Source organism: Anguilla anguilla, chromosome 19 (assembly GCF_013347855.1).
Source record: "Anguilla anguilla isolate fAngAng1 chromosome 19, fAngAng1.pri, whole genome shotgun sequence".
NCBI lineage: Eukaryota > Metazoa > Chordata > Actinopteri > Anguilliformes > Anguillidae > Anguilla > Anguilla anguilla.
The window spans coordinates 11,647,634-11,673,127 of NC_049219.1; the positions used below are offsets into that span (position 1 = coordinate 11,647,634).

General features: G+C 48.2%; 2 protein-coding genes across 6 annotated transcripts in view; both read left to right on the forward strand.

Annotated features, from left to right (window-relative positions):
- Positions 1-1,334: 1,334 nt before the first annotated feature.
- Positions 1,335-17,816, forward strand: ipo8 (importin 8). Of its 2 annotated transcripts, XM_035402548.1 has the most exons (25): positions 1,335-1,812; positions 3,236-3,317; positions 4,079-4,235; positions 6,296-6,454; positions 6,757-6,913; positions 7,194-7,283; positions 7,522-7,616; positions 7,922-8,006; positions 8,758-8,892; positions 9,385-9,484; positions 9,764-9,840; positions 9,939-10,055; positions 10,459-10,548; positions 10,712-10,877; positions 10,997-11,157; positions 11,676-11,801; positions 11,963-12,029; positions 13,358-13,483; positions 14,201-14,298; positions 14,406-14,501; positions 14,597-14,817; positions 15,258-15,463; positions 16,384-16,614; positions 16,922-17,051; positions 17,260-17,816. In XM_035402548.1, coding segments are annotated over exons 1-25 (3,057 nt in total). In that variant the 5' UTR covers positions 1,335-1,728; the 3' UTR covers positions 17,261-17,816. The 2 variants fall into 2 exon arrangements, with proteins under 2 accessions (XP_035258439.1, XP_035258440.1); XM_035402549.1 differs by lacking the exons at positions 1,335-1,812; positions 3,236-3,317; positions 4,079-4,235 and adding an exon at positions 5,080-5,266.
- Positions 17,817-20,701: 2,885 nt separating this feature from the next.
- The window catches only part of tmtc1 (transmembrane O-mannosyltransferase targeting cadherins 1), a 57,977-nt gene continuing 53,184 nt past the window's right edge, over positions 20,702-25,494 (forward strand). For 2 of the 4 annotated variants that reach the window (XR_004763647.1, XM_035401870.1), the window contains exon 1: positions 23,726-24,692. Coding sequence is in view for 2 of the 4 variants with exons in the window: in XM_035401870.1 (XP_035257761.1) it covers positions 24,400-24,692 (293 nt within the window). In the remaining 2 variants the exon portion in view is untranslated. Of the gene's footprint in view, positions 22,120-23,725; positions 24,693-25,494 lie in introns of those variants that run through there. The other 2 variants (XM_035401872.1, XM_035401871.1) reach the window with 2 other exon arrangements.

Genomic DNA, 25,494 nt, shown 5'->3' on the forward strand with positions numbered 1-25,494 from the left:
TTTACAATACCAACTTAGATTAGTTTATATTCATATTTTTGTACTTCTGTCTTTTCTCCCATACAGGTCCAGTATATTAGACTTTACTGGGTTGTTTTGGTTTGATTGACACAGTTCAATTTGGAAGAGTGAAGTCACCGAGGAAACTTGTGTAAGGGGTGGTCTGCGAATTATTGCCTATACGTATGAAATCCAATGAACACATGGCCGTATGCAACGTGTCTTACGTACCACTAGAGGGTACTAAAGTTCCATAATATTACCGAATTCAAGATTTCACTTTTTGGGTCAGTTTGCAGTGTGCTTAGCTGGAGTTTCAATCTCTGGTTTGAACCTTTAGACCACAGAAGTTCTGCATGTCAACTGGGACAGTTAATCCTTATCCCACAACTTTGGATTGCTGGTCCAGTTGGTATGCAGTTAGAGGCTTAAATCTCAGGTTTAAACTCCAGCCAGTCCAAGGACACCACAATTGACAGGTAATATTTTACAGCCAGTGTGTACAGGTACAGTATTGATAATCGATGGATGTGGAAAAGCTCATACTACTAACAGTCAAATATACCTGGTAAGAAGCAAATTTGAACATGCCTACCACTGTTAAAGGGTTGTCACACAAAATTCTCCCAGAGTTTATTTTGCATTGAATCTGTCCAGCTGTCCATATTGTTGCATTTGAGATGATCCTGAATTACAATGCTCCATTTCAGAAAGTCCCATCATAAAGCAAGATTCTATCTAGATGGGAGTTAAAGTTGATTTCAGTTTTGTTCTCTCTTAAATTCCATCAATTCGCTTTCCAGTTTTTTCTAATTCATGTTTTGGAGCATATAGTCGTCTCCTTTAATTGCGAGGTATATAATCTGACTAGTATTCTCACTAGTCAGAATGGTAATTAGAGATATCTGCAATGACATACTTACTAGTAGAAATTGTATTTCAAGATATCTATAACTTTATTTCTCCTAGTCAAAATTCAATTTAAGATATAGCTACTTTTAAGGATTTAAACATAAGTGACCATTTTAACATTTAATAGCTAGACTGGATATGTATTGCAGATATCCGTAATTCAATTCTTCCTAGTCAAAAAGAACATTTCATATATCCACAATGACATTCTTCCTATCCACGATTGTCATTTCAGATATCCACAATTGGCATTATGACTAGTAAAAATGCAATTTCAGATATCTACAATTAGAATTATGACTAGAAACGATGCAATTGCAGATATCCACAAATGTATTGTGGATATCCGTAATTCAATTCTTCCTAGTCAAAATGAACATTTCAGCTATCCACAATGACATTCTTCCTATCCACAATAGTCGTTTCCAGTAATCGAGAAAATCACGAGAAAATGCCACGAAATTGAACGAGCCCTCAATCAGGGAATTTGTGCAGAGAGAGAACGTCGTTCCATTGACAACTGTGGTAGAAATCTAGAGAGAATCGAACATTTACTATCTCCAGACACAAACAATGAACTGAAAAGCAGTTTGGCTGAACTGAGAATGCTAATAACCGCTATAGCATTTCAGACTGGATCCTGTGTGCTTGACTGCATTCACATGCCAACATTGCCGTAAAACGTCGACGTTTTCACTGGTTTGCGACCGCCGCCTGCTGATTACCGGTAAAATGGGGCAGGGCTGTCAGAGAGCCCGTCCGCTACAGCGAGGATAATTGTATACAGAAACAATTCCGCAACACACAGAAGACCCAATGGATCCTAACAGAATAATCCAGGCGCTGAAGGGGACAATAGATCCCAGTTTGAGGATAGCAGCGGAAAATGAACTCAATCAGGTGGGCAATCGTGCGAAATCTGTATAGTAACTTTGTTGTTATTGTTCTCAGGGAGCAATAGGACCCATTCACAGAAAAGAGGGTCAAGCGTGTGTGTGATTTGGGTATTAAGGCCTTGCCTGAATGAGTGGTGGTGTTGGGGGTGCTCGGTGCATTCTGATGCTGTTTGCGACTTGCATGATGCAGTTGTTTTCTGGTCCCTTTCATTTGCTGCCACGGAATTCAAAATTTCGCGACAAATCGGAGACAAGGGAGGCAGTCGCATTGACAGCGAATGAGATCCTGCATCCGTGCACTCTTGACAATTTGTTAGCCTCTGCCATTCTGAAGCGACCACGGCTATTGTTACGGGTCTTGGCATTGGGAATTTCATATATAGTTTTAGGTTCCGTACGGTATGCACTTAGGAGAGTCTAGCTGCGTTACTGTGTACCGTATAGTCAACACATTTTGTTCTTGTTTTCATACGCAACTCTGCACAGACAACCTAACGTTGCAATGAGATGTAGCATGCTATCTGAATGTGGCAAAAGGGACGCAGTAACTTTAGTTAAGGGGAGATGAGGAACTTAGTGTCACTGGCTATTTGATAGGATTTAGATTTGTAGCAGATAGTATAGGGTGTTAGAAATCACTGGATAATTTTATCGCAGTGATGGTGTTAATGGCCGGTTGTTTGTGTCATTTTTATTGCATTGAATTAATTCCTACAGTGATAATTATATTGGCCTGTAATAACCTGCCACACACACACACACACACACAATTAGAACACCCTGCATGCAGCTCATGATGCAATCAAGTGTAACCCAGGTTTCTACTCACTGTTAAAAAAGCATGTGTGCAGAAGGCTGCCCTGGTGGTAGAACAGTTTCAGGGCCAATGTGAATAGACTGCATAATCACTTTCCCACAGTGCAAACACTTGTGCAGTTCTGTGGTGTGTTATTGCCTTGAGCCACCCCTTCAGATAGACCACCCCTCCCATTCTCCCAAGGGAATTACCTCAGTTGTTTTTCATACTTGTGTGTATCCACCCAAAGGCAAATGCTAGTTCTGCTTCTGATCACATTATTAACACTGCGCACAAACTAGAACTTTTATCTCCTGACTCCCCAGTCAGTTTGTCCTTGGGGACCTCAACCATTACTCTATGGACCAAACTCTAAAAAGATTATCACCAATATGTTGCATGTCCTACACGCTTTAACAAGGTGTTGGATATGTTTTATGGCAACATCCAAAATGCTTATGAATCAATTCCCCCCCTTCAATGCACACTCCTACTTGGATGGAGAGTTGGCCTGCATTTGGTCACGCTCTATTTTAAGTGTACCTTCGTAAGAAGGCGGTGCATTGCTTTGATTGGCTGTATTGTCTGGATGAGGAATAACTCCTGTTCTTTTTATGTTGTGTCTTTTCAGTCATATAAGATCATCAACTTTGCCCCCACCTTACTCCAGATCATTGTCTCTGACCAGGTGGAGTTCCCGGTGCGACAGGCAGGTAGGTGTTTTCTGTGAGTTTCATGTTTTTAGAGCAGTGGTCTCCAACCCTGGTCCTGGAGAGCTGCAGGGTCTGCTGGTTTTTGTTTTCACCTTAAAACAGTCACCCAGTTGAGACCCAAGACACCAGGTGAGTTGAGTTAACTGTGTAATCAACTGCTCTAATTGATTCATGAAGTGCAGTCACTATGAAAACCAGCAGACCCTGTAGCTCTCTAGGACCAGCGTTGGAGACCACTGTTTTAAAGATATATATTTTATTGTATTTTTCACAGGGCATACAGAAAACTTGACAAAATACAATGAAGCAGGCCTAAATGTGAATCAATAAAACAAACAAATCAACAAAATCAATTTACAACATTATGCTTTTTTGTTTCTTTATTTTTTAAAATACTTTTATCTCTATGATATTTGTTCCTGTTATCCATTTATGTCTGGCTCTTTGTAATCTTTAGCTTTTAGGACATGTGGAAATGTATCCTTCCACTTATGCTCTGACTTGTCCCATTGAGCTTGCTTGTGCAAAAATGCATCCCTGTGTCCTTTGATGAAGGAGGTGAATGAGGACAGATGATATATCTTTGTTTTGTTTAGATAACTATTATAACATTCCCTGCCAAGGCATTCAGTTCTAAGCCCAAAGGTGATGAAGGGGGCAAGGAAGGAGAAATGATTAATTTGAAGTATGTGGAAGCAGCCAAAACGTGTCCCTGGGGGGTGAGCAGATTGGTCTCAGTGATGTCATCTTTGTGTGCCCAGCTGCCATCTACCTGAAGAACATGGTGAGCCAGTACTGGCAGGATCGAGAGCCCTCCCTGGGGGGGGCGGTGTTCCCCTTCAACATCCACGAGAACGACCGACAGCAGATCCGTGACAACATTGTGGAGGGCATCATCCAGAGCCCTGAGTCCGTCAGGTGTGGTTCACTGCTGCCACCACAATTTTTTAATTTTATTGGCACAAAACCATGTTGTTTATGCAGTTATACATCACAATAAATATAATAATCATGCTAATTATGTTATTCATATATTGATGTTATATCGTAATATAAATACTAATTATTATATTAGTACAGATATACAACTGATATACAGGCAGATTCTGTATTTTTACAACAATAGGGAGATAATAGGCAGATTCCGCACTCTCACCACCAGAGGGAGACAACGCAGGCATATTTTATATTTTCAGAACCAGGGAAAGACGACAAGCAGATTCCGTATTTTCACCACCAGGGGGAGATAACAGCCAGATTCTGTATTATCACAACCAGGGGTAGACAACCACTGAACTCTATTATATATACGCTATATGAAGACAACTGACAGCTTCCGTTGTGAGATTTACAGTGATGGCGTCTTTTTGTAGGCTAACTTGGAAGTTTCCTCCGCCATGGGTTCCCTCGGCAGATTTCCAATGCTTTCTTCCCATAAGGAAGCGTGGTTATGAACATAAGAGCGTTTCACGTTTTGTTTTACGAGATAATTTACACCAATTAATATCTCAGCCGTGGATTTCAAATGCGAACTCACTTCCGTGTTTTATGACTACAACCTGTAACGCTCTATTTCACCACAAGGGGGCGATAACAGGCAGACTCAGTGTTTTCACAACCGGGGAAAACAACCATAGAGCGTACATAGGACTACAAACTGTCACGCTCTATTCTCACCACCAGGGGGAGATAACGGGAAGAATCCGTATTATCACCACAATGGGCAGATTCCGTACTGTCACCACCAGGGGGAGACAACAGACAGATTCTCTATTACGATTCTCATCACTTGGCGTTGAGAACAAGCAAATTATGTTCTCTCACCGATAGAGGGCGACTGCATGCATTGAGTTCAATGTAACGGGAAAAAAACGTACATGAAAATTTTTTCGGTAGCCTAATTTGCCAGGTATTCACCTTGTTCGTCAGGTGTGAACTGTTATCGTTAGGTAAGCAAGGAATTTACCTTTAATTTCAGTTTAAATGAATTTAAAACGTTAAAATTCACTTTCATATCCTGACTGGATTCATCTCAAATAAATTAGACTAGCTACATTCGAGGACTTGTTACTTTTTTACGTAGAAGTTAGACTTTCATAATTGCTACAGCGTTTAACCAAACTAGCAAACTATCGAGTGTTGGAAGTACAGTAACAGTGTGGGTAAATTAGCTTTGTTAGCAAAATTGGCTAGTGCGCTAACTCCTTAGTAGGCCTATAGCTAGGTAGAATTGAGGGTTAGCTACAGGCCTAGGTTGCTGGACAGTCAGGTATCGATAATTAGCATGTGGGTAAATGTTAATATTTTTCCGAACTAGTTAATGATAGTCACAATCTATAAAATACTGAAGCTGCTACAAATAGCCAGAAAAACAGTTACCACAAGATTATTCTAACTTAAGTAGCTAGCCAGGGTGTTTGCTGGTGACATAACGTCCTCGTTTTTAGCTAAAATATAGTCAAACGTTAAAACTATAATGGCGTCTAACGAATTGCTGGCTAGGCCTACACAAGGCGCTCCAGCTAGCTAACTCTAGCTCGTTAACCTTTTGGTATAACGGTGCCTGGGGATTCAGCTATAGTTTATAATATTAACAGAAATAATTTTATTTCTTTGAGGTAGCTTGCTAACGTAAACTTAAATTTATTTATGTTGCAGTTTAGCTGGGTAACTAACGTTACCATTCTTGTACTGTAAGTTAACCCTGCATGGGTAGCTAATGGTGATACTGGAAATGATCATATATAAAAGGTAATGTGTTCAGGGAATAACAATGTAGTTCTGGACAGATGTAATTATAAGACTAAGGTATTGCAATAGAGTTAGCTGTTCCTTGTCCCGCAAATCATTAGTGAACAGTTGCTTTTGGCTGGCTTTGCCCCTCTATGTCAGTGGATGAAAGAAGATGTGGTCTATGTGAGAACCCTTGCTGACAGAGGCACTCGTGTGTGTGTGTGCGCGCGTGCACTGATTGACAGGGCCCAGCTGACCGTCTGCTTGCGCGCCATCATCAAGCACGACTTCCCCGGCCGCTGGACAGCCATCGTGGACAAGATCGGCCTGTACCTGCAGTCCCACAACACCGCCAGCTGGTACGGCAGCCTGCTGGCCCTCTACCAGCTGGTCAAGACCTACGAGTGAGTGCCCTGGGACCCATTGCTAAGGGAGCTGTTGTCATCGCTGGTCCAAAACAGTCACCAGAGGAATGCTGTGTTGTGTCCACTTGCTAGCCTGTTTAAACACGCTTTCCCCTTCAGTCTATTTAAAATGAACATTATTAGATGCCGTTGAGGGTTATTAGGACTTAAGCATCTGAAATAAGGAGTTTTTGTTATTGGAGTTTGTGCATATTGGCAGTGAAAGGACTGCAGCGTGCGTTAGAGCTGAATGCCCTCAGTGCTGATGCAGGCTGGTGTCCGGGGCCCTCCTCTGGTTCCAGGTATAAGAAGGTGGAGGAGCGGGATCCGCTCATGGCCGCCATGCAGGTCTTCCTGCCCCGGATCCAGCAGCAGGTCACCCAGCTGCTGCCCGACGCCACCGTCTTCTCCGTGCTCGTCCAGAAGCAGATCCTCAAGATCTTCCACGCGCTCGTGCAGGTGAGGCACCCGCGGAGGCGATTGGCCCAGACCGAGAGAGGGGTGTGGCCAAATGGCAGTGGAATGGCTGGGTGGGATACCACTTCCTGTCTGGCCAGTGATGGCCTTGTGTTTCAGGGCTCTATGCAAAAAAAGTGGAAAAATTTAGCAGCATATTGATGTGTCCCAATTAGTAGACGTGCCCCAAAATTATTTTCCAGTTCGTGCACATCAGTTTTGCTGTGTTGTGTGGTGGGAGTAGCCTGTGCTCGCTGGTCATGTGACTCCTCTCTCTCTGCAGTACTCGCTGCCTCTGCAGCTGATCAACAACACAGTCCTGACGCAGTGGATGGAGATCCTGAGGGCTGTCGTGGATCGGGACGTCCCCCCTGTAAGAGCAATGGGCCTGTGTGGTGCCTCGGTGGCTGGTCTTTGAGCCAGTGTACCAAAGTCCTTCCCCACAGAACTCCATTACCCAGAATTCTCCTCCATCACATGCTCATTATGCTCAGTTTACCCACAGGTCATAGAGTGTGATCATATTATCAGAACTGGAATGTAACTTTTGAGTCAGCTGGGAATGGATGGGCAAGCTTGAAGGACGTTTGGCTCTGTGTTTTGGTTGCTAGGAGACAATGGAGGTGGACGAGGATGACCGCCCGGAGCTGGTGTGGTGGAAGTGTAAGAAGTGGGCTCTGCACATCCTCACCAGGCTGTTTGAGAGGTGAGAGGGTCTGTGGAAGGGGGGGGGGGGGTACTGTATGATGATGTGTGCACCTGTGATATATAGCAGAAGAAAGCTTGCAGGCAACCCCTGTTCTGGAAAAATCCCCCCAAATCAATGCTTTATTTTGCATCAACAGGAAAGTGAAACCCACTCGATGTAGTAGCGAGTCACAGGGTTAACCATAGAAGTCCAACAATGTCAGATTCCAGTTTGGTTTGGTTTCCCTGTAAAGAGTGCAGGGGGCGGGGCAGCACAGAGCCGCCTCCCCTTCTCTGCTGTCCTGACGCTTACGCTCCTCACAGGTACGGAAGCCCCGGCAACGTCACCAAGGAGTACTCGGAGTTTGCGGACTTCTTCCTGAAGACCTACGCTGTGGGGATCCAGCAGGTACCTACAGTTGGGCTGTTCTGTGTGTGTGCATGTGTGCGTGTGTGTGCGCGTACGTGTGTATTAACTGTTGTACTTGCGTAAATAATATTGTCTGTTTTAGTGGAGCACTGGTTTTCTGTTAAGAGTGGCAAAAATAGTTCTACATTTACCATTATGCCTGAACATTAGGGTGGTGCATTGGAATAGAATAATCATATTTGAGCTCTTCAAACTTAGTATGCATGTTAACATCCTTTGGGCAGTAAATGGCTGTCTCACTAACAGTCTGATGTGCTTCTTTTCTGAGCCCCTTGCAGAGCTGTGGTTGTGTAACATGCCTGTAGGTTACTCTGTCCTACCACAAGGAGGCAGCATAGCACTGCAAATGATTAATTTAATTTGGGAAAATGTTTCTGGAATGATCTTGATCATGTGTCCTTAATTGGTGGCTTGTCCCTAATTGGTGCACAGGTGGATCCAGTAATTGGATCAGTAATTGCTTGCACCTTGAATGTGTTTCTAACTTGCTGTGTCCACTGTGGTCAGTGCTTTTTAAAAATGTATCTGTATTTCTTTATTTCCATAAAGCTGTAATTAGTGTTGTTATCTGTGTTTCTGCATTTTAATTAATTGCATTTTTATTTTTCTGTGAAACCACAAGGCCATTCCTGTGATGACCACCAGCAGTATTTGTGGAATTTCCTTCCTGTACCGTTGTGAGAACTTTTTGTGTTTGCTGGACTCTCCCACTTCTTTCTGTGGCTCTCAGGTTCTGCTGAAGGTGATTCACCAGCACAGGCAGAAGCAGTACGTCACCCCCCACATCCTGCAGGAGGCGCTCAACTACCTGAACCAGGGCGTGTCCCACTCCCTGACCTGGAAGCAGATGAAGCCGCACATGCAGGTGGGAGATCCAGCAGGGCTTCCGCTGTCCAGCCAGCGTGTAACACAAGCCGCTCTTGAGTTCACATGTCACACAGTATTGTTTATAAGTACTGCTGTTGCAAATGTAGGTCACATAATCTTTTTGTATTCTCGTGCACATGCTCAATTTCATTGGGAATGATTGTTGTAAGAGGTTAAATAGACTTATCAGTAGTTTGAATCCACACCAGAAAATGTGTTACTGGAAAACGTGTGATGTTCATATCAGAGGTAGTGTTTGTATAGTGTTCATATGTTGTGCGTAACATGCAGGTCATAGATGTTGTGTTGTTCAGTGTAAAGCGCGTAAGCTGGAGGTAGTGAGGGGTGATATTCATGAGTAAGACATGGGGGGAATGGCCTTCTGTTACAGACCAGCTGGAGGCTGATCCCATGTGCTCTGTGTAGTCGGCGTCTGTCCGAGCCGCGTCCCTGATGCCCGCTCCCCCTTCCCTCTCTTCCCCCGCATTAGACCATGAGCCAGGACGTGATCTTCCCCCTCATGTGCTACAAGGACGAGGACGAGAAGATGTGGCAGGAGGATCCCTACGAGTACATCCGCATGAAGTTCAGTGAGTAGACTGGGTGGGTGGGGCGGGACAGGACTCCACACTGCCAGCCATACAGTCCCTGTGCTGTGGGAGTGAGGCCTAGCTCGGCGTAGCAGTTAATGAACGGCTTTGTTCACATTCTGGTGTTGTGTTAATGGAAGATTGTGCCTGGGCATGGCCTGCCCTCTAGTGGTGTGTCTGAAATTATAGCACATTGTGGGTTAGATGTTGAGCAGAGCTCCGCCCCTTCGGTCTGATTGACAGCAGCGCAGTGATGTAGTCGGTGTCTGTTTTCTGCAGACGTGTATGACGACCACGCCCTCCCCACCACGGCTGCTCAGAGTCTGCTGTGCAAAGCGGCCAGGAAGAGGAAGGAGGTGAGAGAACCGGACAGAACCGGATCATTTCGAGCCTCGCCTGTCAGAGCGGCACACCTGACGTCATACTCTCGCCCCCCCCCCCCCCCCCCCTGTAGGTTCTGCCCAAGATGATGGATTTCTGCCATCAGATCCTGATGGATCCCAACTCCGATCCCCGCAGGAAAGATGGAGCACTGCATGTGATTGGCTCGCTGGCAGACCTCTTACTCAAGGTAACGACCCGTCTGTAGGGTAGTGAACACTGCCTGGGAGGTTAAGAGTAATTGGAGGGTCAGTTATGGAAAAACGTGGATACTGTGGCTGTCTGGTAGAAGTTAATAATGCATGATGTGTTCAATCAAAAAGCATCAGTAGTCCGAATGCAGAAATTGTACCATGTGCACCATTACCTGACAGAAGCGGCCCCACCTCCAGACAAAATTTTATTTATTATACTGCTTTAGTGTTCATTTGTCATTTTGCCACAGTACAAACATTGATGCATGCCACTTAAATTAGATTTCTAACAAAATATGGTGAGCCACAAAGCAAACTGATTGTCTTAGCGTGGGTATGAAATGCACACAGAGCAGGTTTCTTGTTTTCAGTGACTCTGCTTTGTCCCGATTCCCACAGAAGCAGGGCTACAAGGAGCAGATGGAGCTGATGTTGCAGAACTACGTGTTTCCGCTCCTCAACTCCAGCCTGGGCTATCTGCGCGCCAGGGTGAGCCAGCTGCAAAGGATCGTGGGAACTGAGGTTCACAGACCTGTATTGTGATGTCATCATTGGGCCAGCTGAGAAACTGAATATGATGTCTGTTATCTGCCTTTTCTTCTGTTCGCTTTTTCGTTTTCTCCCTCTCTATCTCCCTTTCTCTCTGCTCTAGTCCTGCTGGGTTCTTCACTCCTTCAGCTCCCTCCAGTTCCATAACGAGCTGGTGTTGCGCAATGCCGTGGAGCTGGTCAGGCAGGACCTCATCAACGACAAGGAGATGCCCGTCAAAGTGGAGGCGGCCATCGCCCTGCAGACGCTCATTAGCAACCAGGAGCAAGGTCAGTGCCCCCCAGAGCTCCTCCCCCGCTGAGCTCAGCCACGCCCACAGACAAAAGCTGTTTAAATGAGTGGCTGGGATACAGATGTCATCTGTGTCTGTGTGACGTCTCTACTCCAGCCAAGGTGTACATCCGGCCCTACATCCGTCCTGTGATGCAAGAGCTGCTCCATGTCGTCAAGGAGACGGAGAACGATGACCTCACCAACGTCATCCAGAAGATGATTTGCGAGTACAGCGAGGAGGTGGCCGTTATCGCCATAGAAACGACACAGAACCTGGTACGACCCCAGCCCTGCTCTCAGACTCACATAATATCCCTGAGTGAAGTAGCCACCCCTTCTCCTCCGTTCTGTGAATGCTTGGAATGACTCCATTACTGTCTGGGCCCGAGCCTGTGATTTCACAGTCTACTGGTAATGATCAGGACTGCGCTGGCCCCTCCTCAGGCAGGCCCGTCCACTCACTCCTTTCCCTTAAGAACATGGCTGAGGCAGGTTTGATTTTGCCTTAAAGGTACAGATATTTTCCTTATTCCATAGCCGGAAATTCATGGGCATGGAAGAGCAAGCATCTTTCAGAACTTCCAGCTACCGAATCTAGCTTCCCTTTTCTGTTCTCTCGCCGACAGGGAGCAGTTGGAAAAATAATCAGATGCGTTTTGCTGGTTGCTATTTTTTTTCCCTGTGTCACTTTGTTGGTGCAGTGTAACCAGCCAGTGTGCACAGTGTATGAGGAACTCTGTCAGCCTGTGGGCCCAGTGTAACAGGAAGTGTGTTTATTGGGTATCTCCCTTCAGGCTGAGATCTTCACTAAGGTTCTGCAGAGTGAGGAGTATGAGGACAGTGAGGATAAGACGGTGATGGCTCTGGGCATCCTGAGCACCATCGACACCATCCTCACCGTCATGGAGGACCACAAGGAGGTGTGCAGCACCCAGTCCACCCTTCACCTCACACACTCACCCACTCAATCACTCACTCACTCACCACATGCCTCTGCACTCCCCCTCTATGTGTACGTGTGTGTGTGTGTGTGTGTTTGGAGGAGATGTGAGTCTCAGTGTGGATTCTCTCTGTTCTGCAGATCACTCAGCAGCTGGAGGGAATCTGTCTGCAGGTGATCGGCCTGGTTCTGCAAAAACCCATCATAGGTATAGGACCTGCGTTTGTTTGTGTGTGTGTGTGTGTGTGTCTGTGTGTGTGCTCTTGTGTGTGTGAGTGTTAACAGGCAACAGGTGCTAGCTAGCGCTGCGAGTAGAGAGACGAGCTCAGTCAGCGTTGGGACGGTAAAAGCAGAGCACAGCTCCGTTCCCCTCTCAGGTTTAATGGCCCTGTGTCACAGAGTCTCACGCTCCACAGCCCACTCGGGTCTGCATGAGGTGGCCTGGTGTTCCCATGCTGCCCTGCTGGCGTGAAGCAGTCTCACTGCCCCCCCTCCCCGAAAAAAAATCAGGCTTATCCCCCCTCCCCCCCTTAGGAAGTGTGTCCTGTCCGGTGTTTATCATGCTTGATGCTGTGTTTAATGAGCAGCCTTTACCACTGGCCTTAATAGGGCAAGGAGAATTCAGAACGTCCCCTCAGATCTGTTTTATGCCCTCTTTTAATATGCTTCTAGTAGACCGCAGGCTCGGCCAATGCCAAGGCATATCCCCTCCGCAGACCGTCCGTCTTCCAAAGTAGAGTAATAGCGGCAGAGACAGCTCATTGCCTGTTTTAATGTGCGTATGTATAAACATCAGAACAGGCAATGAGCTGTGCCTCTGCGTTATTGTAGATATTTCATTCTGTGTGCGTGTAACGGATGGCGTCAGAAGACCCGAGCGAATTATTTTGCGGAGCGCGTCTTTCTTCCCCCAGATAAGGAGTACGCGCGCTGGTCAATGTCATCTTGAATCCCCGCTCTCTTGAAGTTATCTGCTAATGGAGGAATTCCGAGTGTAATTTGCATGCTGGTGCGAACGTCCCTAATGAGTTTTAGCGCCTTCCTGCAGGTAATAAGCTGTGAGCTCTCACAGGCTATTTAGACGCCCCCCCCCACCCCCCCCCCCACCTCCCCACTGCTAACGCTCTTATAAACGGAAGGCCCCGTCATCGCCGGTCCACAGTGTGCCTCAGAGTGTTAAGGCGTAATGGGTTTTATTCCTGGGTGGAGAGAGTGTGATAAGAATATTGCTGCTCCGGGGCGGATGGGCGGCTCATAAGCCTGTGAGCCGCTGTTCTAGCGCGCGGATGGGCCCTGTGCTCCAGGGCTGAGCCCCATCTGTGCCAGTGCACTGACCGCGGTAATTGGCGGTAGCCTTGCCCCGGGGTCAGAGAGGGTTCAGTCGGGCCGGGATCCACGTCTCATGGCTCTCTGGCGACTCCCGCTGGTCGGTTAGACGTGTCTTCCTCCGGCTGAGCTCGGCTTTAAATGCAGGTTTGTAGAATTAGTTTTGTCGTTCGCTGAGAGCTGAAAGTCTCGGAATCTGAATCCCTCCAGAGTTCTATGAGGAGATCCTGTCGCTGGCCTTTGGGTTGACCTGCCAGACCATCTCGCCCCAGATGTGGCAGCTGCTGGGGGTGCTGTACGATGTGTTCCAGCACGACTGCTTGGACTACTTCACAGGTACTGTGGGTTTACCTGCCTGTGCAGGTCACATGATTATGATGTCACAGGTACTGTGGGTTTACCTGCCTGTGCAGGTCACATGATTATGATGTCACAGGTACTGTGGGTTTACCTGCCTGTGCAGGTCACATGATTATGATGTCACAGGTACTGTGGGTTTACCTGCCTGTGCAGGTCACGTGATTATGATGTCACAGGTACTGTGGATTTACACACTTATGTTGGTCACATGATTATGATCTCATTGACAGTCTGCTGGGTTCTTTTCAATACAGAGACAAAGGTTCTCAGTGACTTAATGGGTTAAATAGATAAACTGGTTTTACAAACTGGATTTTCACCTCTCATAAGCAACAATCTGTGTACTGTGTGCTGTCCTCAAACGATAATCTAGGTACAGATACTATTTCAGCACCCTCAACAAAACCTTTAGCAGTGGGTCACATTAGTTCATTTCTCCAAGGCCATTTGAAGCAGACGGGTTGGAAAACAGAAATGGTCAGTACACAAAGCTGAAAAACATAACCGATAAACATAAGAAAGTTTGCAATACATTCGGTTTGTTCTGTGATAACTAGTTTCCATGACAACTGGCAGGATCAATAGAACGCTGTTCTGGCCGTCTCGTTAAACTGACAGACAGTACTGTGTTAATGGAAAACAGAAGGTGGGGGATGAGCATGATGATGACTCCCACTGGCTGTCCCCCCACAGATATGATGCCTCTCTTACACAACTATGTGACTGTGGACACGGACATGCTGCTCTCCAATCCCAAGCACCTGGAGGTTATTTACACCATGTGTAAGAAGGTGAGCGCCATCGCCGTAACCATGGCGACGCTTGCGGGACGCATTCTGGTGTCCTCTGACGCCCTCCCCACCCACCCTTCCTCCTCCTCCTCCTCCTCCTCCCTCAGGTTCTCACCAGCGACGCGGGTGAAGATGCCGAGTGCCACGCCGCCAAGCTGCTGGAGGTGATCATCCTGCAGTGTAGAGGGCGGGGCATCGACCAGGTAAAGGGCAGAGGAGTCTGGGAAATGTAGGCAAAGTTGACTTGCGGGTTCTTTTTTTTTTTTGGCTGACGCTGTCTCCTGCCCCCCGCCGCCAGTGCGTGCCCCTGTTCGTGGAGGCGGTCCTGGAGCGGCTGACGCGGGCGGTGAAGTCCAGCGAGCTGCGCACCATGTGCCTGCAGGTGGCCATCGCCGCGCTCTACTACAGCCCCGCCCTGCTGCTGCACACGCTGGAGAGCATCCGCTTCCCACACAGCCCCGAGCCCATCACCGCCCAGTTCGTCAACCAGTGGATGAACGACACCGAGTTCTTCCTGGGGTGCGGCTCCCGCCGAAATCTCTCACAGCCCCACGCGTCCCACTGCCCCACGTGTCACCCCGGTCTTGTGTTGTCGGGGAGAAACGGGTCCCCTGGACGGGAGCTTAGTGAAAGGTAGCAGGGGGAGGAGTAGCCGGCTGCTGCAGGTTTGGAATCGTAACGCTTCACTGCGCCAGTTGCAGCACAGACTGCCAGAGACCGGAGACTGACAGCAGCGTTCAGGGTCAATGAAGTGCTGAAACAATGCTAACCCTCGGGAGAACTCATTAAGATGAGCAGAGCTCCCCTTTCCTGCTCCTCATTAGTGCTATATAGGGCATATTTACACTGTGGAAAAGGCTATTTGTTTGTGTAGTCTGAAGAGCTTTGTGCTGTTACCTGAGTGCAGGTCTCTCTCTCTTACCCTTGTGCTGTTGTGAGCGGAGGTCTCTCGCCCGCAGGCTGCATGACCGTAAGATGTGCATCATCGGGCTGAGCGTGCTGATGGAGCTGCCCAGCCGGCCGGCGGCCGTGGAGGGCGTGGCCGCCCAGATCGTGCCCTCCGTCCTGCTGCTCTTCCTGGGGCTCAAGCAGGTGTACGCCTCCCGGGTCACCAACAAGCCGGACACCTTGACCCGGCGACCCGTCTCCAAGGAGGAGGAGGACGGTGAGGAAGGGCGCGTCTTCTGACCCGGTTTCGTTCATTAACTTGCTCATCCTGTGAATTGGTCCTGGTTTGGTATCTTGACGTTTTCAGAATGCTGTTGGCTTCATTTTTAAAGTTTAAAGAAAGAAAGGTAAATGGACAGGTATAGCCTCTGAAGACAGAAGAATATTTGCAGCGTACAAAATACAAGTGGGACATTTGATTGAGGAACTACATCAGCAGGATACATCTGTAGGATTTTGTTGTGCAAAACCACGGAAAGCATCTAGCTTTTTTATCGTCAGAAGCATTGTTCCTGATCCCTGATCTCTTGAATTCACTTGCTTTTTTTGCTATTTAATAGTGTTTAAAAGGCTGCGATCACTTTTGCTGTCACAGCAACTGAACAATCTCATAAACTGTCAGTGGGCGGATTCTCATTTTGTAGCCTTTTGCCAGGAGACTCTCTCCACTTCATAAACGAGGAGTTAGATTTCATGCATAAACGGATAAATGCAGAGTCCGTTAAATTTAGGTGACGAGGCATTTATCAGTGCAGTGTCATTTGAGGTCCAGCAAAACCACTGCCTCCAACATTAGGCGAATTGTTTTGCTCTCCTCCGTCTGGCGTTTCCAGGGTGATGTGGGGTGGGCGCAATGGAGTGGGACGAGTGTGTGATCAGAATATTCTTAACTGAATATTCTAATGCTGATGTAACCATTGCTGCTGGTAATTGCAAGCAGTGGAGTTCTAGAACACTGACAAAACCTTCCAAAAAATATTCAAAGGGCTAATTATCTTTTGTCTCTACTGTGGTCTTTTTAAAAATCGGGGCCAGTTTAAGGGAAACCAGTTATGCAACAGGAAGAAGGCCCAGAGCACTGTGCTGTGCAGGAGCAGAGCTGAGCTCTGTGATCTCACTCGATCCCTTATCTCACAGAGGAGATCCCGAGTGAGGAAGACGAGGTGAAGGAGAACAGGCACGCGATGCAGGAGACGCCCAGCACGCCCAGCGGCCAGGGAGACGAGGATGAGGATGACGACGACGATGATGATGATGACTACTGGGATGAAGAGGGTCTGGAGGGCACCCCTCTGGAGGAGTACAGCACCCCCCTGGACTACGACAACGGGGAGGACGAGTACCAGTTCTTCACTGCTGCCCTACTCAGTACGTCCCCCCTACCAGAACTGCACTGCACCACACCCACTTACCAGACTACCAGACCTGCTGTCCACCGGACCAGAGCTCTCAGCTGCACTAGTACTCCCACTGTGTACATCTGCCAGACCTGGGTCAAATATGTATTGGACCCAGGTCTGTCACCTGCGTTAGCAGCCAGAGTCTGGGGCGGTCAGTTCCAGTTCGGTTCACTCACTTCAGCACGTGAGTTTAAATTGTGGTCCCTGAGCTGAAAGGTGAGCGGGGAACGCAGTGTGATCGCGGGGCGCGTCTGTGCCCTCTCCTCCGCCCGCAGGGGTGCAGAGCTCGGACGCGGGCTGGTACCAGTCCCTCACCGCCCCGCTCAGCGAAGAGCAGAAGAAGCAGCTGCAGGAGATCTACAGCCTGGCCCAGCAGAGGAGGAGCACGGGGGTCAAAGGGCAGTGGTGAGTGAGGGAGGGGGAGGGGGACGTGTGGGTGTATGCATTTTGGGGCATTTTAGCATGTGCCCTCCTGAAGAGATGGGAGCGGGAAGAGCCCCCCGGTGCGGGACGGCCCGGATTCGGTCGGTCGTCCCGACCTGGGGAGGGAGGAGAGCAGGAGTGGGGCGTCCCGCGCCGTGCTGGGAGAGCTGAGCCGTGCTGTCGCTTTCAGAGAGGCGGAGGGGCGGAGCGCCAGGAGGGGAGGAGCGCCAGGAGGAGTGGAGCGCCAGGAGGAGCCGGGGCACTGGGAGGACCTCAGGACGGATTCCACGGACTACAGACGCGCAGAGCCCAGAGACTGCTCCTCTGTGACAGTGCCAGGAAGTCAGGGGGGAGAGGGGGAGGGAGAGGGAGGGCAGGGTTAGGGCTCTGGATCTGTGACCAGCTGATGCATCTTTGTGTGTGTGTGGGTGTGTGTGCGTGTGGGTGTGTGTGTCCTCTGTTCCTCTTCGTTCAGATTTAAAAACTGATGGATCTGGGCTGGACTAGTATCCTGTGGGTCAAAGGGTCAAGCAGTGATATCTGTCTGTCAATCTTTATGGGGTCAGTAGATGGGTCAGTATATCCTGGTGCATATTGGACTGCCCCCTTGGACTGATGTATGAACTAAGCACCCCCCCAGTCCTCTCCAGCCAGGAGCCAGGCAGGATAAATGCTGTAGGAATTTTTTTGTAACAGGTTTCATTTTTCAGGAGTAACTTAACGCATAAATTATCATATAACATATAACTGTGGGTTTCCAATTTTGTGTTTGCAGAGCTGGAAGTGTGTGTGCACGCGTGTGTGCGTATGTGTGAGTGCGTGTGTATGCAAGCAGTGTGTATGCGAGTGACATGGACGTGCGTTTCCGTTTGCGTATGCAACCCACCCAGTTACCGGGCAGGAGTACACTGTGGCTTTAAATGGGCAAACTGCTGCGCTGCATCACTGTCCTGCTGTTCGGCGCCCAGCACACCTACATCACGCCTCTTTCCTGCTGCATCCACGCCGTATCTCAACACACTGGTCAGCGCACATTTTTCTCCATTTTTAATAAAAAAGCTGTCTTCATTTTGATGCAGACTTCCCGAGGTGGGGGCCTTCGATGGCTGGGCCAGGGGGTGGGGAGTGAGTCATTGGCCAGGTGTGGGCCTGTCCCGCTGTTTTAAAGCAGCGGTTTTCTAAAATAAGCTGGCCGTGTGTTTCTCCGGTACCTGGCCTCACGCTCAGGCTGTTATTGCTGCGCTGGGCGCGGCGCTCCGCCTGGCCGGCCCGCTCGCTAATCAGCTCCGTGTTCCGCGCGCGCGTTAGCGCACATCTGCCGCGCTCCATTACCCTCCCGAGCGGGTGATTGCGGGCGTGAGATTAAATTACGAGAGGCTGGCGTCCGCGGCGGGGCTGACGTCACGCGCGTGGGGCCGGGCTGGCATGGGGCGGGACGGTCCGCCCTCGGCTGGGGTCCAGGTCTTTTTGGGGTCGTCTCCATCGAGGGACGGGGAGAAGCTCCGGTGGGACGGTTGCGACCGAGTGGCGTCCCCGTAGGTGTGTGTGCGCCGTCGAGGCTGCGTTACGGGGCGGTCATACCCCTGCGCAGCTCGGTGTGTGTGCGTGTGTGTGCGTGCGTGCGTGCGTGTGCGTGTGTGTGTTTGTGAGTGAAAAGGTGGAATGACAGCATCCCGAGAGGTGAGCTCAGGACAGGGACTCGCTCTCATTGCCTCTGCTGCAGCATGTCAGCAGAGTAAGCGAGCCTGATGGGATTTACTGCGTGGACCGATCTGTTATCAGACATCAATCGCAGCATCACAACCCTCCCCCCCCTCCCCCTTCTGTTTTTCAGACACTGTGTTCCAACGCTAGAAAAACATTTTGTTAGCGTATTAAAAAAATGAACGTGCGTGCAAAATGCAGTTGACATCGTTTATTAGCGTCATGAGGACGTGATCATTTCCTGTCGCATGTTTCGGCACGTGGAGTATCGCATCTTGCGAGTTGCTTGGCCCTATTTTCACCGGATCGCTGCTGGAGGTCAGCACCCTGTACTCGTACCCTTTCTCAGGGCACAGTAGACGGGAACCACAAGTGATTTGAACCCGCGAACCCCTCAGCAGTGCCCTGGGGTTCTGCTCCTTTTCACCGTGTCGTCTCCGTCTGTGAGCCAGTGCTGCGATTGTGCAAATGAAAGGCGGTTCTTCCCACCAGGCTCGTGATCTGAAAGCTGTGTGAAGTCTGACATTTCAAGCTTTTCTTTTCTTTCTTTTTTTATTGCTTCAGTGAAAATGACTAAATGGGACTGCAGCCCCTGGCTGTAGATTTATAAGCTGGAAGCACATCATCACAGTGCAGGTTCCACTGCTGTGCAGGTCTCTTGTGCTTGTGGAACAGTGTGGTTTCTCCTGTTGCGCACATCTGTGTAGAGTGGATCAGCGCTGGTTCTGCTTATCTTGATTGGTTATGACAGCTCTTTCTTCTGATAATGTCATGGAGAAGTTATCGCTGGATCTGTTTTGCAGCTTCTGAGCTGTTGGGTGTGGAATGGGCCTGTTTTTTCTGCCCTGATCTTTTGGGAAGACAAATAGACAAAAATAATGTGGCTTTGACAGAAGGACAAAGCTGCATTCTTGCGCCATTTGACACTTGGAAGCAGCTGATGGGAACATCTTGAGGTTTGTTTCTGCTGGCGTTCTGCATTCCCACAGGAGGTCAGGAATGCAGGGTTCAGATCTCAGCCTCTGGCACTCCTCTGTGTGTGTGTGTGTGTGTGTGTGTGTGCGTGCGCGCGTGTGTGTCGTCCCGTTTCTGACCGTGCCAACTGCTGCCGCGTGCCTGAAATGTGTCTGGATATGTGTATGTGGGTGTGTATAATTGGTGGTATGCGTGCGTGCATGCAGCCATGGCCCCATGTCAGTCCTGTCCTTATGTCCGGCCTTAAACTGTTTTGGCACGCGCACACACACACACACACACGCACACACACACACGCATGCGTACGCAGCCCTACCATTATCCATGACTCACAAACCAGAGTCGACACCTAGAGGAAGTCTCGGATCTCGCCGCCTTTCCCCAGTAGCCAGAGGATTTACAATGAGCTAAACTCAAAAGACTGACAGTTCTAACTGCCGTTGGTCTTTGTGGGATATCTCCTCTGAGAGCGTGTTTTTGCAGGTAGTGGAGCCGCCAGGGTATTTCAGGCCATATTTCATGCAGCACTCGAGAGCTGAAATGCACTTAGACCGTTTATTCTGCTGCTTCTAGGACCCCTCCATTTTCATTCTTTTCATCAAGAGGGGAAATGGAACTCCTTACTTCCCATCTTTTATTGTCCATTTTGGACGGTTTCTTGGTTCCGGCGTATCCGTACGGAGCCTGGTGTGTATTTTGTATTCCCAGCGAGAGGGTTGCGTCTCTGCCCACGCTGCAAGAGAGGTTTGCTCTTCCCCCTTCCTTTAATGCTTTTTCCCTTTTTCTTTTTTCCTCTCCAATTACGGAATGTGAGGTCTCCCTGCTCACATTTGCCCCCCCATCTCACACACACACACACACACACACACACATATATATCCACCTCCCTTCCGAGCTGGCTGAGATTAAATCTGTTGAAGACATCTGCCTCATACTGGGGGGGGGCGGGTCTGGACGTTTCCGCCTCCCGTTACTGTCCGTCTGGCGGCGCTTCAGCTCCCCGACCCGCGCGTTTCCGACGGGACCCCGATCGTTTCTGGCTTGACCCCGGTCGCTCTGTGGCTTCAGGCCCGGATCGCGCATTGAAGAGAACAGAGTGGCGGTGGAATTTCTGTGAAAATTGATGTTTTGGCGGGTCTGAGGTGCCACCTGAGCGTTTGAAGCTCCAAACTGCAACTGCAGTTTTATTTTGTTTTTGGAGTGCTGCTACGACTTTGCTTTCTGCACCAATCCGAGTTGCTGGGTTTTGCTTTCCCAACCCTGCCTTGGAGTTCTTGTTCTTTTGGCAATGTGGGGTGCCCCCTAAAAGGTGTAGACCACTTGGGCATGTGTGTACACGTGTTATCAGTCAGTTAATCTCCCAACGAAAACAAACCACACAACACCTTTGGTAACAAAATGTTTTGGAAAGCATCACAATGAGCTTGCCCATCTCAGGGTCTCTATGAACACATTGAAATACATCCTTTTATTTGTTCGCAAGGCTCAGCGTTTGTGTTCTGTCTGCAGATCTCTCTTTTTCTGGACTCTGTTTCTGTTCCTGTTTTCCCTTGTTAAAAAATTCCAACCTTGCAGCTGTTCGTCAAGGTTACAGAGCCGCACTCAGTCTCCAGGGGAACAGGGGCCTGATTCTTTACCCATCATCCTGTGAGTCAGGAGGAATTAATCTGAAGACAAACTAAATTTAGTCATTAGGCTTCGGCTGACAGATTTGCTTGATATAAATTTGTTTGGATATCCAGGACAGCAAAGCCCTGGATAGCCTGCGCTGCCGCTAACCTTGAATCTGCATGCAAAGTTGCTCTGTGTCCTACACTTTTTCCTCACTTATTATTAGAAATGCGTTTCCACAAGGCATACAATCGATAGTGATATATGATCAATGATCCAGTTGTAAGTAATTTGGGAGAAAATCTGGCGGCAACGTAAGTCCTTGTAGCGGTGTCCTTTTACAGTATTGTGTCGTGCTGCATTGAAACAACGGGTCTTTGTGTTGTATGGGAGAGTGTGTGTGTGTGCGTGTGTGCGTGTGCGTGTAAATAAAATGACTGGCCGTAGATGCTGCAGAAGGAAGCTTTGTTGTCCATGGTACTGTAAGGGGGTGACTCCCATCATGCAACACTGCACGCAGGCATTCAGGAGTGAGGCTGCTACCACCCCCTCGCCTTCTGAGTGCCACACCGTCCCCTTGGCAACCCTGGCCCTCGTGCCCCCTGTGTCGTCCTGCCGCCCGGGACCGCAAGGCCAACTGAACTGAGCGAGGCCGTGAGGCCGTCTCCGTGCAGGTGAGGTGAGGGGAGACGGCGGCCATCTTTGTTTCTGCGTGGGAAGCCTTGCGGGAACCAGGTAAACGCCTCAGGATGCGAACAAGGTGAGCAAGAGCAACACGTCCCACAGCGCTCAGCCTAAAAAAGCGCCACGCAGGCATCTCATCCAATTAATACTAATCCCCACGTAACTCCAGTATTATTCCTAATTATAATTAGATGCCATCTAGGGGCACAGTTATCAAACAGAGAGGGAAAGATGCGGCTAATCTATTAAGTCCTCTTCCTGGGTACAGTTGACCACAGAGGACAGGATCAGTGAACAATGCTTCAGCCAGGGGACTGTGGGTTTACATGATTATGGTCGTTTGCTAAATGCAGCAACCCTGGATCTGTAGAGTGACCTTGGAAGTCACTGTATAAATATGATGTAATGTTAAATGTGAGTTGTCATTGCTATCAGGAAATTAAGGTTCTTGCTTTGTTTGATGCTGAAGTGGGACGGAGACCGCTAGAGTGGGTGCTGTAACGCAGGCGTGTCCCCAAGATACCTTTTGAGGGTGCAGTTTTCTATTGGGACCACAAGGGGGCCACCAAAAAAAAAAAGTATCCGTAATTACATGGTGACGCCTGGAGACGAACGTTCGAGGATTTTCTCTGAAGGCGCACATATGGTATTTGTTATGGAATTTACCGCAGGACAAAATGTTGAGACGTTGTTGTGAGAAGAGGCTGTTGGCACGCTGTCAGGTGAACGGATGTGTGGTTGTCCCGGCAAAAAAAAATTCCCTGCTAGGACTTGAGCGTTGCACGTGTGCAGTGCTGATCCAGTTAGTTTCGCCATCTGTCACCTTCAGCTGGTCAGCGGTGGGGCTCTCAGGCAATAAACATAGATCATTGTATTTGGAGCAAAATTGCTTTCATGCCAGTGGGGTTTAGATACATTCAGCCGGTCCATTTGCACTGGAAACAGATTTTTACTTGAAACGTGCAGGATGTCGATTTTCGGCTTAGGGGTACGAGCAGTAAACCCAAGATTGACGCACTACATTTTAGAGCACGCAGACCTGCTTTCTGTACTCTAAACCGTAAACACACTGGCTCTGAAAGTGGATCGTTTGTGTCCCGCGCAGCGCGTTGGCACACAGTTGCATCACTTTGTCAGCGTCGAGCGCTTCGAGGAGCTCTGAATTAGCGTACCAGGCTCTCTTGTGCTAAGTAGCAGGCTGTCTGCATCCGATTGGCCACCGTCTGGCATGCAACGCAAATATAAGTGACTAATATCTATCATGATAATAAATGTTTAGAGGGTAAATACCACGGCTCACTGGAATGACGGTGTGCCAGATTGCCGCTGGAAGGGTAATGATATTCTGCAGGCGTTGTACATTACTTGGGGACGGTTATGGACACTGAAGAATGTGTCAGCAGCACCGCCTGGCACAGCCGGTGAAAGACTGGGCGATGCACATACATTTTAAGGTGAAGGACAGTTGGGGTAGCATCTGCCTGGTGCGTCTGGGTGGGGCAGTAAGGCAGCTTTTTGCAGGATCAGTCTGTCCCTTTCTAGTAACAAAATGGTACGGTTCCAGCATGATAAAGTAAAGATTATAGTTATTATAGTAAAGATTATAGTAAATTATAGCAGTATAGATTATAGTCAATATTATTATTATCATAGTAGCGCTGAAATATTAGGAATTCACTTTTTAACTTCCACTCTATTCAGTTATGAAAATGCATTTTTTATTATAGTTTTGTGAAGTGTGTTGCATTAACCTCTGATCTGGTCTGAATGATAGTAGAGATCAAAGTTGGTTCAGGTCTGTTGCTGTTTTTTTTATTTTTATAGCTACTTCATGTGGTTCAAATGTGCTCAAGAGTGACAGACAAATTACATAAACCAAACTTGTTTTTACTTGGTTATGTTTTAAAATTATTTCTCAGTGCTTATGGCAACAAGACTCTGATAAAGTTAGGCTAATAAACTACCTCGGATTGCACTCAGCCAGCTCCTTCCTAGTGGATAACACTCATGTTTATTGCTCTGTGTGTCTATTAAGCTTATTATTATTATGTCTATTAAGTCTATTAAGTTGATGCTCGTTAGATATGTCTCACATTAAGCCGTCCAATTGAAGTTCGTCCGAGCATCTGTTTTACTCATTAACACCCGGGTTTATTGGCTTTAACGTGTGCAGGTAGTAGCGAACCGTTCTCTGCCAGAGCGCATGCGCGAGTAGGCGGTTGCTCGCCGCTCGTTCTCTGACAGTGCTTTCACAGGCTGGCTACTTGTAGTCTGCCTGCATGTCCGCGAGAGAAATGGTATGTCACGGATACAGTATTTGTAACAAATATATCAAGCATGCGAGCCGAGGGGGAACATGACAGCACACCGCCGAGAGAAGATTACACCTCCTTTGTTTCTGTCCGTGCTTTTCGGACCAGGAAGAGGAGTTTTTTGCTATGTTGTACTGGTCCTCGTCTGCGCACTGTGCTACAGTAACTCTCTGCGAGGGGAGTTCGTGCACGACGATGTTTGGGCTATCATCAACAACCCCGATGTCAGGCCGGGATCCAGCCTGGCCAACATTTTCTTCAATGACTTCTGGGGAAAGAGAATGGCTGATAACACCAGCCACAAATCCTATAGACCGCTGTGTATCCTCACCTTCAAGTAAGTTCTGTTTCTGGTCTGTTTTAAGAGCTGATAAGCAAACGCATTAGCAGCTTGCCCGTGTGTCGGGTGTGCAGTGTTTTGGTTCTCTGCGCTTCACATCTGGATTAGTTGCAATGATAAAGATGGTCGGGAAAGGTAGCTTTCGTCCAGTGAATGTTACGTTGTGATTCCCTGGCGCCTGTTGAAAGCTTGCCTTTTTGGTCAGTAATATATAAACTAAGGAGTCAGATTTTTCTGAAGGTGTACTTTTCATGACACCACAAGTTCACAAGCGCTACTTTTGAGTAGGGGCATCTGGATCAAGTAGCCTACGGAATGTGTATGCACATCTAGATCCCTTTACAAACGAACTTGGTGGCATGTTGTGAAAACAATCATTTGTTCAACCATGGCTTCTAAAAATAATAATATGGAGAAAAGTGCAATGCGAAATAAAAGGGAAGTTATAAATGATAATACAGGGGGCTATAGCGATCGACCGTGGATCTGCAGAGTCGTTTTCGTGGGTCACTTGTTGCGTAGCAATCTTGAAATCTAGCGGTTTCACTTTTGATCAAACCGGTTTGTTTCGTATAAGTTCACTTTCGGATGAAGTTGTAACCGTACGTGGTAAAGTTCGTGTGTTTAACACTATTATTGAAATAAAGACGGACAAAAGCGGCAGTTTTTGATCAACATCTGGCTGCTTGCTGAAGGCGTTTCTGGCTCTGTCACGTGGGAAACGATCGTAGTAGCGTGAGCCATTCGGTGCATTTGCCTAAAGTTACTCACATATCTTCAACGACTCTCTGCTCATTTA